General features: G+C 39.9%; 1 protein-coding gene across 1 annotated transcript; it reads right to left on the reverse strand.

Annotated features, from left to right (window-relative positions):
- Window positions 1–1,673: 1,673 nt before the first annotated feature.
- On the reverse strand, window positions 1,674–11,644 carry LOC145351781 (interferon regulatory factor 1-like). Its single transcript, XM_080201406.1, has 10 exons — window positions 11,546–11,644; window positions 9,966–10,067; window positions 9,371–9,470; window positions 8,547–8,723; window positions 8,410–8,459; window positions 8,157–8,292; window positions 7,446–7,589; window positions 5,388–5,434; window positions 3,675–3,858; window positions 1,674–2,430 (listed from the first exon to the last, which is right to left on the reverse strand). Exons 2-10 carry the CDS (start codon window positions 10,050–10,052, stop codon window positions 2,327–2,329), a joined length of 1,029 nt encoding a protein of 342 aa, XP_080057532.1. The 5' UTR covers window positions 10,053–10,067; window positions 11,546–11,644; the 3' UTR covers window positions 1,674–2,326.
- Between the last annotated feature and the right edge of the window lie 1,192 nt (window positions 11,645–12,836).

Genomic DNA, 12,836 nt, shown 5'->3' on the forward strand with positions numbered 1-12,836 from the left:
TGTTAAAATGAAATCTCAGATTACATTAGGGAGACCTAAAGAAGGATGCCAAAACCTAACCAGTGATTAGAAATGATTTCACTGCTGATTTTTCACACAAGAGGTTCCCTAATTCTGACTCAGATTTGTGGGGAGCTTTGAATAGAAGCCAGCATTTCCACAGCCCGTTAACTCATTCAGATGCACAGAAGCCAATGTTTTCAGCTGCGAGGCCTGGCAAGTCATTCTATTGTTAAAGGAACGCTCAAATGAAAAAGAGAGGGAGATTCTCCAGCCTCCCAGACGCGTGTCTCTCGCTGTGGAAGGCGGTGTGCCGTTGCTGGTGGCAGGATTCTCTGGTCCTGCCGTTGTCAATGGGATCTCTCATTACAGGCACCCCACTCTGCCAGGAAACCGCAGGCGGAGGTGCACTGCCGGCGAGGCCAGAGAATCCCCTGGCATGAACAGCTGGAGAATTCTGGCCAAGGATTCATCTTGTTTCTGCGCATTTACAATCTAACAAAATTGTGCCTAGGAAATAATACCTTGCTCTCTTGTGATTAGACCAGAGAGTTATTAATTGAAGGAAAACAGATGTTTTCCTTCAATTAATCAAGAAAACAGATGTTTTCCTTTTAATCATTAATTTTTCACCGGAAATTCCTGATATTGAGGCAAGTTGAGGAGACCTCAATGAAGTGACAAACTAATGTAGAATCTTAACTCCTATTATAAAAAAAGGGGTTCTTAAAGTTGGAACGTGAGGAGACAATGCAGCCTCCTTAAGATTCATGCATCATTCCATAAAATCAATGTTGATCGGCATCCCAACTATCTATATGCCTTAGCACCAGGTCCTTTGACACCTTTGGCTAACAAAAACCTACCAATCTCAGATTTAAAATGACAAACTGAGCTACCATCCGCTGCTTTCTGAAGGAGGTAGTGTAACATTCTCAACCCAACTCTGCAAAGCATTTGCTAATTGTGAATGTAAGCATAACTTATGAACTAATAACTAAACTTTGAACTTTAATTTCCCTCCTGAATGACCAATCTCGGGTTTTAAGGTTATGTCCCCCTGATTTCCTCCACCAGCAGAAAAAGATTATGGGCAGGATTTTCCAGCTGCATCGCCCAAAACTGGAAAAACCTGCCCGAGGTCAACGGACTTTTCCATGGTCTGCCCCTCGCCCACTCCAATTCTCAGGGTGGGCAGAATGGAAAATTTGCCCCATATTTTTCCTTTCAAAACCCAAAAGCAAGTCACCCATTAAATTTATATGTTCCAGCCTAGTTTATATAATCTATATCAACACTTCTGTTCTGTAATTTTTTTTTATTTATCAAAAGTATATTTTTAAGTTTTAAAGACACAAAAGAAATATACAAATTCTAAAACATATTCACAACTCAGGAGTTTTGAACAAAACGTCAAAGCCAACATTATTCATAAACATTCAAAAGGAAAAGACACACAAATAGATAATGAAGAAAAAACATTGATTACATATTTAGGCACCATCGTCTGCAATGGCCTATAGAAGTCATCTATGAGTCACCTTCACCTTCAGAACATAGACACTACAGCATAACTTCCAAAGCAATTCAATTCCAGTGTTAGCTAAAGCTTTTGTTTGGCAAATATTATGTACCTTATTTTTACATTGAATAAATGGCTACGACAGCAATCATTCTACTTAGTAATGATACTTTCTTTATTCAGTGTTTGTAGTTGATGGTTTGCTTTCATGATTTTAGAAAAATGAGCACATTCAAGATTGCAAGAACTCTACATTTTAATACATATATATGTACAGTTAAACAATTGGTGTAATTGCTTCCCTTTTTGCCATGAAAATGCCACACTGCAGCCCAGTCTACTGCTTGTTGACAATATCTTGTTTGTTTCCGAAATACCATTTGGCTTGCTAGTCCCTCATCTTAAATTTCTTGTATGTTTGTGTGTTTAAAAATGTCTTCTTGGTCAACAGAACTGAGGGTTACATCATTAGCAGAATAATTACAAATACTTGATTTCATGTAGCAGCAAACATGTTGAGTGAGGATGGTGCTCAGTCACAAAACAGCATTCCTGGCCTCCCTGAAATTGGTAGACATTGTTGGCATTCTTCAACCATGAACCAAACAGGCAGCCTTTTAAAACGATACCACAAGAATGTCTTTAAAGGACTGTTCAGTATAATTTTTCATGTGGCAGATGGGACCTCACAGAAATGGCTGATGTGACAGCAGTTGAAAGTCCCAGTGGCAATAAAATACGCAAAGGAGGGAATAAAATTCTAAGTACATAGTGCACCCCACTCTGTTGCATCACAGTCTTAATTCATTTGCAACTGATCAGAGATCCAGTTGGACAACTTGCTGATTCAAGCCAGCTCAGAAGATCTATTCCTCTGAAGTCTGTGTGTAATCTGAATTCAAGTTCACCTGCAAAGGAAAATTAACAGCACTGTTCATGAGACTTGCAATGAAACTTATTTCTCAGTACAAGGCAAGATATTTATTTAAAATTATTTTACTGATTTTTCTCACCCCGTGTTTCCTCACGTTAAATGCTCTACAGTGCAGAAGGAGGCCATTCAGCCCATCAAGTCTGCACTGACCGAATATCTTATCCAGGCCATCCGCCCACAGCCACTGTATCTCTGTAATCCCACACATGTACCATGGCTAATCCATCTAACCTATACATCTTGGGACACTAAGGGGCAATTTTAGCACGGCCAATCCACCTGCACATCTTCAGTGTAACGGAAACTGGAGCACCTGGAGGAAACCCACGCAGACATGGGGAGAACATGTAAACTCCGCACAGTCACCCGAGATCGGAATTGAACCCAGGTCCTTGGAGCTATGAGGCAGCAGTGCTAACCACTGTGTCAGCATGCTGCCTGTTCCAGAAGTACCTAAAGCTAACAAGAAACATTTTGTTTCAGATTCAGGACGGCAAAAATCTGCTCACTGTAGCATGATTTCTACTCCGTGGGATATTTGCCACCTTTTCCGAGGCTGTCAACAACTAATGGACTTAAGACATGTCTTTTGAATAAACCTGAAGGGTGGAATCTCCCGGCTGTTCACACTGGCAACATTTTCTGGCCCCGCTGCAGTGAGCAGAGATTTAGCTGAGTGCCAAATTCTCCATCCTCACTTGCAGGCAGTGGGGGGAGGGGGGGAGGCGGTGGTGGTTACGGCTGGTAAGACCATGCTCTTTGTGTTTTGGATTAAGTAGTTGATCTGTAGTATGCACTGAATTATTTTTATCGATTTTGTTTTAAATTATATTTGTTGACTGATCAGTAAAACTGTAGGCGTTGTGAGAAAAAGTGTGTGGGTGAATGGAATGGAACCAGGAAATGCTCAGGTCAATACAGGTATTCAACCGCAGGCATCTATTTACTGCACAATTAGCATTGAGAAGCTGCTTTTCGCAGAAAGACTGCTAGTCTATCAGTTAAGTTGGCAACTGTAGTGTTTTCTCCCTTCATTCATGCCAATAAGGTCCAATCATGCAATGAACTCGCAACTATTTCAACTGTACTAGAATGACTTAAAACAGGGTATTGGTACACAATGAAATGAGTGCCTTGGATTGGCACTTTTCTGAGTTTGTAAGCAGAGGAACGCAGACGTATTAGTACAACTGCAATTAGCTTTAGAAAAGATGATACCTGCTGAATCTGGCCAACTGGAATCCTGTAATGTCAAGTGTGATATCGTTCCCTGCTCATTGGATTTAGCGTCACTCTCGAAACAGTTTAGTGGCATAGTTCCCATTACGTTGCTGAGATAACCTTTCCCTTCAATGTTACTATGCTCCCACTGACTGGGTTCCTGAATCATTTCATTTGTCACCTGAAAGAAATGACAACATGAAAATAAAATGAGTCACTCAGAACTTTATTCATTAGTTTGCCTTCAGTCCCATATCAGAATCACCAACATTTGTTATTAACACAATTCTAAAAATCTCCACATCTCAGTTTGGGTGGCACAGTGGTTAGCACTGCTGCCTCACAGGGCCGGGGCCTGGATTTGATTCCCAGCTTGAGTCACTGTCTGTGCGGAGTCTGCATGTTCTCCCCATGTCTGCATGGGTGTCCTCCAGATGCTCTGGTTTCATCCTACAGTCCGAAAGACGTGCTGGTTAGGTGCATTAGCCATGCTAAAATTCTTCCTCAGTGTATCCGACCAAGCGCCAGAGGGCGGCAACTAGGGGATTTTCACAGTAACTTCATTGCAGTGTTAATATAAGCCTACTTGTGACACTAATACCTTAAACTTAAAACTTTAAGGTTACAGTTGGCTGTCATTATGTAATTAGTCACCAATGGGCAGGAATTACTGTCATATTTTTGCTGTAGCAGATTTATAACATTATGTAAGTTTTTCTTCACGCTAATGGTTTGGCACACACACCATAATTGATAGTGTGAGTTATGGGCTGATTCATTGCTAAATTCAACCAGAATTGCTCGGATTGACAGAAGAGTAGAAGGGTAAAATATTTCTACAACTTATAGTGTGGGTGTTATGGGGAAACAGTGATATTTTTGGCACATTGAGTATCATGGAAAGGCACCATGATACTTTAATAATAATCTCTCCACCACCTTCCTCACGATAGCATTCTCTTAAAATATGCAGAATGATAAACATTTCATGGAGGACTTATCAAAGATTTTATAGCTGAAGTCAAAACTGTTTGCAGTAAAGATTCCAGACTGAATATGACAAATAAAGTTTCACTGACAATTTTTTGCACGTGAATCCAAATAACTAAAATTTTAATTACTGAGATTCCATGGTACAATTTTGGATGACTAGATTTAAAGATTGATATAAAGTAATTCTTTCTTCTTCCAAGTGAAAAAGCTCAATCAATATCAGAACTTTTCACTGAAACATTTTGCTTGTAGCGTGACAGTGCTTTATTAAAGCGTGCTTTGTGACACATCATGGAAACATTCAGAACACTTAAACCAAGAAAATATACCACAAATAGCAGAGGACTGGCAAAAAGACTGCCCAATCAAAGCTATGGATGCTGGGTAGCCCAAAAAGACTAGGGCTGGAATTTTACAGCCCCGCCTGCCACTGGAATCAGAGTGGGCAAGCAATGGATATGGAAAGATCTGTTGACCTTAGGTGGGATTTTACGATTTTGGGATGAACAAGGCCATAAAATCCCACCCTAGAAGGTAAGGTAGGATAAAAGTAGGCAGAAAAAGGAAGTGACTCACTCGCAACATTGACTTCTCCTGCTGCAAGGTGAGTTTCAACTCAATTATTATTTTTAAATTTAATGGCCACAAAACAGAGGTGAATATACATTGAGTTTCCCATACATTATGTTCTTGGTACATTCAGCTGCATCTACTCACCTCACCAACGTCATCCATTGTGAGGAAGCTGTCTGCTGCACTGGTTGCTGTGAAGGGCAAAACAAAGCATATTCAGTATAAAAGCAGTGGACATCCAAATCATGCAACAGAGAAATACATTCCCCTCCTCACCCGTACCAGACAAGCACATTGCACACAAACAAGTACTCTGTCCCATTCTACTTTACTGAAGGTTTTTAAGCGTGCTTTAAAGTTTTGATCGCATCAATGCTGAATATCAATTTAAAACAGAAAAAGACTGTCAAATCTGGTACACAGGCAACTTATTTTTAAGGAATTCAGTTCATTGTGACTTCTTAGCACTGATTGTCACCCTTTTCATAAGACAATACAAAGTTTTTTTAACAGAAACTATTTTTAAAATGCAAGTTGTGGGGTGGAATAATATCTCTCCACCACCTTCCTCATGATAGAATTCTCTTAAAATAATCAGAATGATAAACAGTTCCTAAACAGAGGAAATATAAAACTGATGCTAGAAGAAAAAAAGGATTTAAATAAACTGCATGATGAGAATCGTGAGGGAAGGACTAGTTTCAAGGTTTAGTAAAAGGTGACAGTGGAATTTTATGTCTGATGGAATGTGTGCAAGCAGTATTACCACATTCGAATATTTCCACTGTATTAAGAAAGGCTTTAGCCTCATATTACTCATTTGCCTAGGCAAATATTGCTGGCAAAGTTTGCATTTTGTGAAAATATATAAAGCCAAATCTGACAGAGACTTCTTATTATTTCCCTTTCAAACTAAACCTCTATGTCGGAATTCTACCGCCCCACCCACCATGGGAATCAGAATAGACAAGGGACAGGCAATGGAAAGATCTGAGATTTTCCACTCTCGGTCAAGTGCGGCTGTAAAATCTCACCCTTACTCTGGCAAGGATGTGATGAGCATGTTGCGATCAGTAGATACTGCTGCCAACGAAACAAAACTCTTGAACATAAATTCTCAATTTTACTCTTGCCACTCAACACTCCAGTGCCGGCACTGAGGGACCACTGCAATGCCAGAGTTCCAGCTTTCTGGAAATCAAGGCCCTACCTGCTTTTCCAGGTGGATGCAAAGTATCCCATGATACTATTTGAATAAGGGTAAGGGAGGTGTCCAGGCAGTATCTTTCCCCAAACAATATCTCTAAAACCAATAATCCAGTCATATCGTTACTCATTGTGTATGCAAATTAGCCATTATAGTTTGATATTTAATCCAGTAACAACACTTCAAAGGGTGTTTCAATTATTACAAAGTTTACTCGGATGACCTGAGTTGCTATATAAATCCATTGCTTTTACTTGTACTCAGAAGTTAATGAATAGTCTTTTGGCTAAGATCAAGTCCAAGATAAGGGTGCAATGCCTTATCTTGTCACCTTGGATCTTGTCTGGCTCTCTTGTGGGGACCATGAATTGGATTCAATTAGATTTTGAATTTGATTTTTACAGCAAACTTTTGTAATTTTAAGGATAAAGTAAATTGTTTTGTCAATGAACTGCTTGCTACTTTAGGCAGTTCATTATGCCTAATTTTGCAGAGGGTTGTATAGTATGATCGTAGAAAAGCAATGATACAATGTATCACAAAGTAATGGAACTGCATCTCAAATCATCTTCTCTGAGAGCTAATTACCAGTTTACATTTTAGATCATTGTGACATGTAGCAATCAGAAAAATAAAAATGGAAAGTTGGGATTGGAATGGGAAGAGGCTTCTACACTCGGAATGTTGTAGAGCCTTGGAATTCTCTACTTTGGAGAAGGGAGCTGTAGAGACTCAGTAATTGAGTGCATTCAGGGCAGAGATTGATGAATTATTGAATTCTGGGGTCGCGAGGGATGTTGAGGGAAGATTCAGTTGAGGTTGAAGAACTGTACTGAATTGCAGAACAGGCCAAATGGTGTCCTTCTGTTCCTATTTCTGATGTTACACAATCAACAGAAGAATCTCAAGGAAAACGGTTCATTGTTAAATGGCTCCAAGGTTCCCTTCATGAGATGGAAATATTTGTAAGCTGCATTTGAGCATTTTGTACTAACCTGCAGGAGAGGGCATTGGAGAGACCTGAAATGGGTACAGCTCACATGTGCTGACAACCTGATCTTCAGATTCTCCTACTATTCCATTCATAGTCCAGTCAGCCAGTTGGTCTGCCGCTAAGCACGATTCCGATGGAGAGAATTCTGTAACAGATGGGAGCAAAGAAAATAAGTTCAACACAAAACTATCAGCTAACATTCATATGGTATGCAGTTTGAGGAAAAGCTACTTATTTCTTAATGGTAAAAGCACAACTTAACAAATATTAGCTGACAAATTTTCCAAGTTGCTTTTTATGCTGTTCTTGGAAATTCAGTGTATAATACTACAGTTGGCCACAATGTCCCTGGGCTGAGAAGAAAAACAGTCTTACTCGTAATCCTAATACACTGTCTCCTGCTAAAAAGTTCACATACAGATAAACTGACATTATGTAATGAATGAAACTGATTGGTGATTCACCGGCTCAGCACATGGAGTATTCTGCCATTGCTCACTGGCTTTGCTTACAATGGAAACATTTCTACTTGGGTGAAACTAGTGCCTAAGACTGGAAAACATTTTATAAAAGTATTTAGGAGCTAACTAAATTTTGCTTTGCAAAGCATCAAACAGTTCTCTTGAAAGCATGTTAGCTGCAAAGATAATGTTAATTTTGTATAAGTGGTTTTGTAATGATGTCTAGACAAACAGTTTTTCAGCTCTCTGACCTCCTATATTCACCGTGCTGTCAACCACCATTTCCTGTGGAGCACACTGTTCTGGTGCAGTGTATGTGGTGTGATCAATTGGTAGTTTAGATGCATCATGTTCTTGCACTTCGAGTTTAACCTTTGACTTAATCTCCTACAAAGATATAAAGAAATCATATTTTGTTAAAATAAAAATAGTGGAAAAATGCTGCACTTGGCTGAAAAGATCCTGATTTAAATCATTTGTATAAAATATAACCCATGAACCTACCCTTTTCCTACTCCTGCTTTTTGAATCTCTGGATGGCCCAGACTTATTTTCTGTGAAAAAAAAATCATAGATCTCAGTACTCTGCACATTTATTTCACTTTCAAAATATGAAGAAAACATGAAGGAAACTTAAGTACCTTTTTGCTTTGATCTGTCAAGGGCTGGTAGCATTCTGTACACTCGAACAGCACTGGAGCCTTTATTGATACTCTTACCCTTCACTTCCTCTATGTCATGCAGCGAGTTCATGGCACAACGGAAATTGGCTTTCCATGTTTTAGGCTCTGGTGAATCTACTCCTTGTCTGAACCTCCCTACAAAAAAAAGGAAGGATTTAAGACAATTGGGTACACATGGGCATTCAGGTTGGATTTTCAAATTGGGTAATTTGACAGTGATCATCAACTCATGGGAAACTGCTTGAACATTTTCAATTTGTAATTTTAACTCCTGAGCTTGAATTTCAATCTTCAACCCTTTCCATGTTTTTAGCATTCATTATACAGTTTATTTTTGCCATATGGAAATGGGAATTTTATGATGTACCTGTTGAAGTAGCAATAGCAAATTTAAGATAAACTAAGAGCCCAGATTATAACAGCACATTGCAGAACCTGTCATTTTTAAAAGTGCCGCAAAGCTGAAGGCAATGTGATCAGAAACAGGCCTTACAAAAGGATCACCCAAAATCAGGCTGGATAAAAGACATCTACCAGCTTGTTTGGTCAATGCCCAGAATTATCATTTGTTCCATCTATAATTTTGCTGTGATAATTTTGTGATGTCAGTAGGCACTCTTAAACGAATTGACTTGCAGAGAGGGCAATATTATCAGGTTATTTTTCATACAACAATTGAATTTGTTAGTTCACCAACTGTGCAATAAATATTTAATAAGTATTTTCTATTTGCATCCAGCATCACTCTGTGCCATCGTGAAGGCAAGAATCGTATTATCTACCTGTATGGATAGCCCAATTTCTGAAAAGACTGGCATCTGTTTCCATGCTCCATCCATGTCGGGCAGCATGTTTCCATGGGATCTGGAACAAACCATTTTCCTACATTTTCAAGAGAATACATAAAAAGTTATTGTGATTACTTAATAAATCAGGATTAGTAATCCAGTATTCTAACACTAAACATTTTGGTTATCAGTCACGAAAAATGGTGGTTTCCCAGCCAGGTTATGCCAACAAGACTTGAAGAGCAAACAAATCCTATGAATCAGCACACTTAAAATTTCAGATTTGGGAGTTTGCATTACCATATTATGCAATGCTGTAATTTTTTACTATTAGAGATAACATAAAGCGTCTTGGTCACCCAATTTGTTTCAGGCATGTGATGTGGTCACATCTTACACTGGCAAAAACTGCTCAGAAACCAAACCTCATCCCCCACCTTCCAAGTATGAAGGCCAAAGAAAGGTTTGTACTCTTTGCAGAGTAGGAGGAGGAAATGCCTCCCCTTGCAATCACCCATATGTGAGTATAAAAATATAAAAAAAACAGAAATGGCTATACATGGTATTAAGAGAAACAATAGGCACTTGCCTTATTAATCCAATACAATCCAGGAACTGCATTAGATTCTATCTGTAATTCCAGCCAGGGTCTCATGCGCATTCTTGTCGGAGGCATATTTCCAGAGGAATGCTGAGTAAATAAGCAATACGTTAAGACCTGCAGCATAATATGAACTTTGTCTCAATGTATCAATGTACTGATCCTTGCATTACCCCAGGAAAATCCCCAGTTTAGCTGGTCTGTGCAGAGTTAGTAGAGTAGATGGGGCAAGGCATTGTGCAAACCGGCCAGGGAACCTGAAAGGGGAAAATTCAGTCACAGGCTATTTCTTATCGCCACCCAGCCACTCGTTTGGAAATCCCCTTGTGTTGGATGGGATTCAAACTTCCCTCGTCAAAAAGCCTGCCAGTTCCCACTGACCCAAACTCTCAGTATCGTTTGCTTGAGCTAAGTTGACAACTGCAGTGACGTTTATCCTTAACTAAGATACTGCCTCCAAGAGATCATTTTTTTAGGGAAATTGTATTTTCTAAATTCTATTCTACGAAAGTCAGAGGCGCGTCTATAGCTTTACATGTAGATTGTAACCACTCTAATGTTATTTGACCCGTTTTCAAATAATGCTATACAGTGGAATGGAACTCTAATACCTGAAAGGTTATCTGAGCGTGTGTTGCTTCATCAAAAGCAGAACGAATTACGCCACTAGGCGGAATAAATGCAACGTGAGGCGATAGGGCACGGAAGGGCGGTGCTTCCTGAATTGTGAGTATGTAGCCCGCACTGTAATCCGGAGAGATAAAGCTCTCCCGCTCTCAGCTACGGTTTTTTTTAGCAGAAGCAAACTATCGGCAACCTGGTTTGATCGTCAGCCTGTGAAATTTCAGCCTTGATTGTCCAACATCGTGCAAAATTCCTTTATTCATTAGATGAAGTTTCGTCCAGTCGTGCCACCCCATTTAAATACAGTTTTAGAATGACGACGGCGCGTGCATTAAGCGCAAGCCACCGACCATGTACGTGTTTAATTTGCATGCCTACGTTTTAAGTTTTGCAAAATGCTTGTCTGAATTGAAGCAGCGTTTAACATGCACGACACTGCCGATCCCAGGCTGCACAATTGTGCAAGTCTTAAATCCAATTAAGGGGAAGTGTCTGCTGTCAATTCAATGCTAGGTGATCACCAAAAATATACATATTTAAAGTTAATGGTTATTGTTACATGCTTAAAAACTTGGCAAGTACAATGCTCGGTTCGATTATTTCTTCACCACTTCGCCAGTTTATGATCATCAAACTTGTACTATTGTTCAGAAGGTATATTAATTGTTGCTTGAACTCTTGCACTGTGTCCAAGCGTTACATAATAGAGGAGTCTAAATGATTAAATAAAGCTTATTTCAGCATAGGCTGGAATCAAGCCCAAGCAAATTATTTAATCTCCCTGACTTTTTTTCTGCATTTATGATCCAAAATGTATCCTTCTTGGCTTTCATTAAATTACACAAATTAGATATTTCAAACTTATAGCTAAAAGCGCGTCCCGATACAACGCCAGCAGCTTCATAACAAGGACAGCATCCAGGTCAATACAGCAAAAGAGCTACCTGCAGTAACGTCGGTGTGAAACTCAGTAACAGTGCAGCTCCTGGCGACCTGTTCAGCAAGACGTCTCCACTCGTCTGTGGTTCTCAGTGGCTTGATCGCTACATTAAAAATCAAAACAGGACGCGGGATTTCCCACTGACACTCATGGTACACACGGCGGGCCAATAAGAAGCTGTTGGCAACTGTCCGAAAGATACAAGGGCGACACCATTGGTAAGGCAACAGACCTCATCATTTCGGGGAAATCATGCTGTTTATATTGCTTCGCTGTGAATGGGGGAAGTACGCCACCAGGCCAGGGAGTATAGATAAACAAGCATTCAAATAATGCAATAACTTGCATTATTATTTAAAAATGCTTCATTTTTGTGATTTTTTTCTGTTTCTGCACAGTTAATCTGTCTATATCCATTTTCATTTTCCTCACATTTCAGCACAAACATATATTTGACACCGACTACAAACAGCAATTCATATATTTGAGTTGTGAATCAAGACACAAATGAATTAACAGTGTGAATCTTGCAAGAGATTACAAAGTCCTCATTTGAACATTTGTAAAGTTTACAGTGACATTAAATTATCAGATATTTTCTTAAAAATGTATTTAAATGGGGTGGCACGGTGGCACAATTGTTAGCCCTGCTGCCTCACAACGCCAGGAACCGGGGTTCAGTTCCAGCTTGGGGGTCACTGTCTCTGTGGAGTTTGCAAATTCTGCGTGGGTTTCCTCCGGGTGCTCCGGTTTCCTCTCACAGTCCAAAGACGTGCAGGTTCAGTTGATTGGCCATGCTAAATTGACCCGAGTGTCAGAGGATTAGCAGGGAAAACATGAGGTTACGGGAATAGGGCCGGGGTCGGATTGTGGCCGGTGCAGAGTCGATGGGCCAAATGGGCTCCTTCTGCACTGTGGGGATTCTGTGAATTCTCTGATTCTATTCTATGATTCTAAAGGCTTGAGACATTTCACCAAAGCAAATGCGGTGGCATGTTAGCACAGTGGTTAGCAGTGCAGCTTCACAGCGCCAAACACCCGTGTTCAATTCTGGCCATGGGTGACTGTGTGAAGTTTGGCTGGGTGGGACTATTGTCAGTGCAGGCTCGATGGGCAAAATGCCTCCTTCTGTACCATAGGCATTCTGTGATCTGAGTTTATATTGAATTGACAAAAGTTATACTTTGTTGACCTAATGTAATGCAGTTGGAGTTCACGGAAATAAAATACTGAACCTTGTGTGGTATAAATGTGGTACAAACTTGCAGATTGTGAAGAATCCATACAGGTCTGCA

The sequence above is a fragment of the Carcharhinus amblyrhynchos genome, chromosome 13 (assembly GCF_965287045.1).
Source record: "Carcharhinus amblyrhynchos chromosome 13, sCarAmb.v2.hapA, whole genome shotgun sequence".
Taxonomy (NCBI): Eukaryota; Metazoa; Chordata; class Chondrichthyes; order Carcharhiniformes; family Carcharhinidae; genus Carcharhinus; species Carcharhinus amblyrhynchos.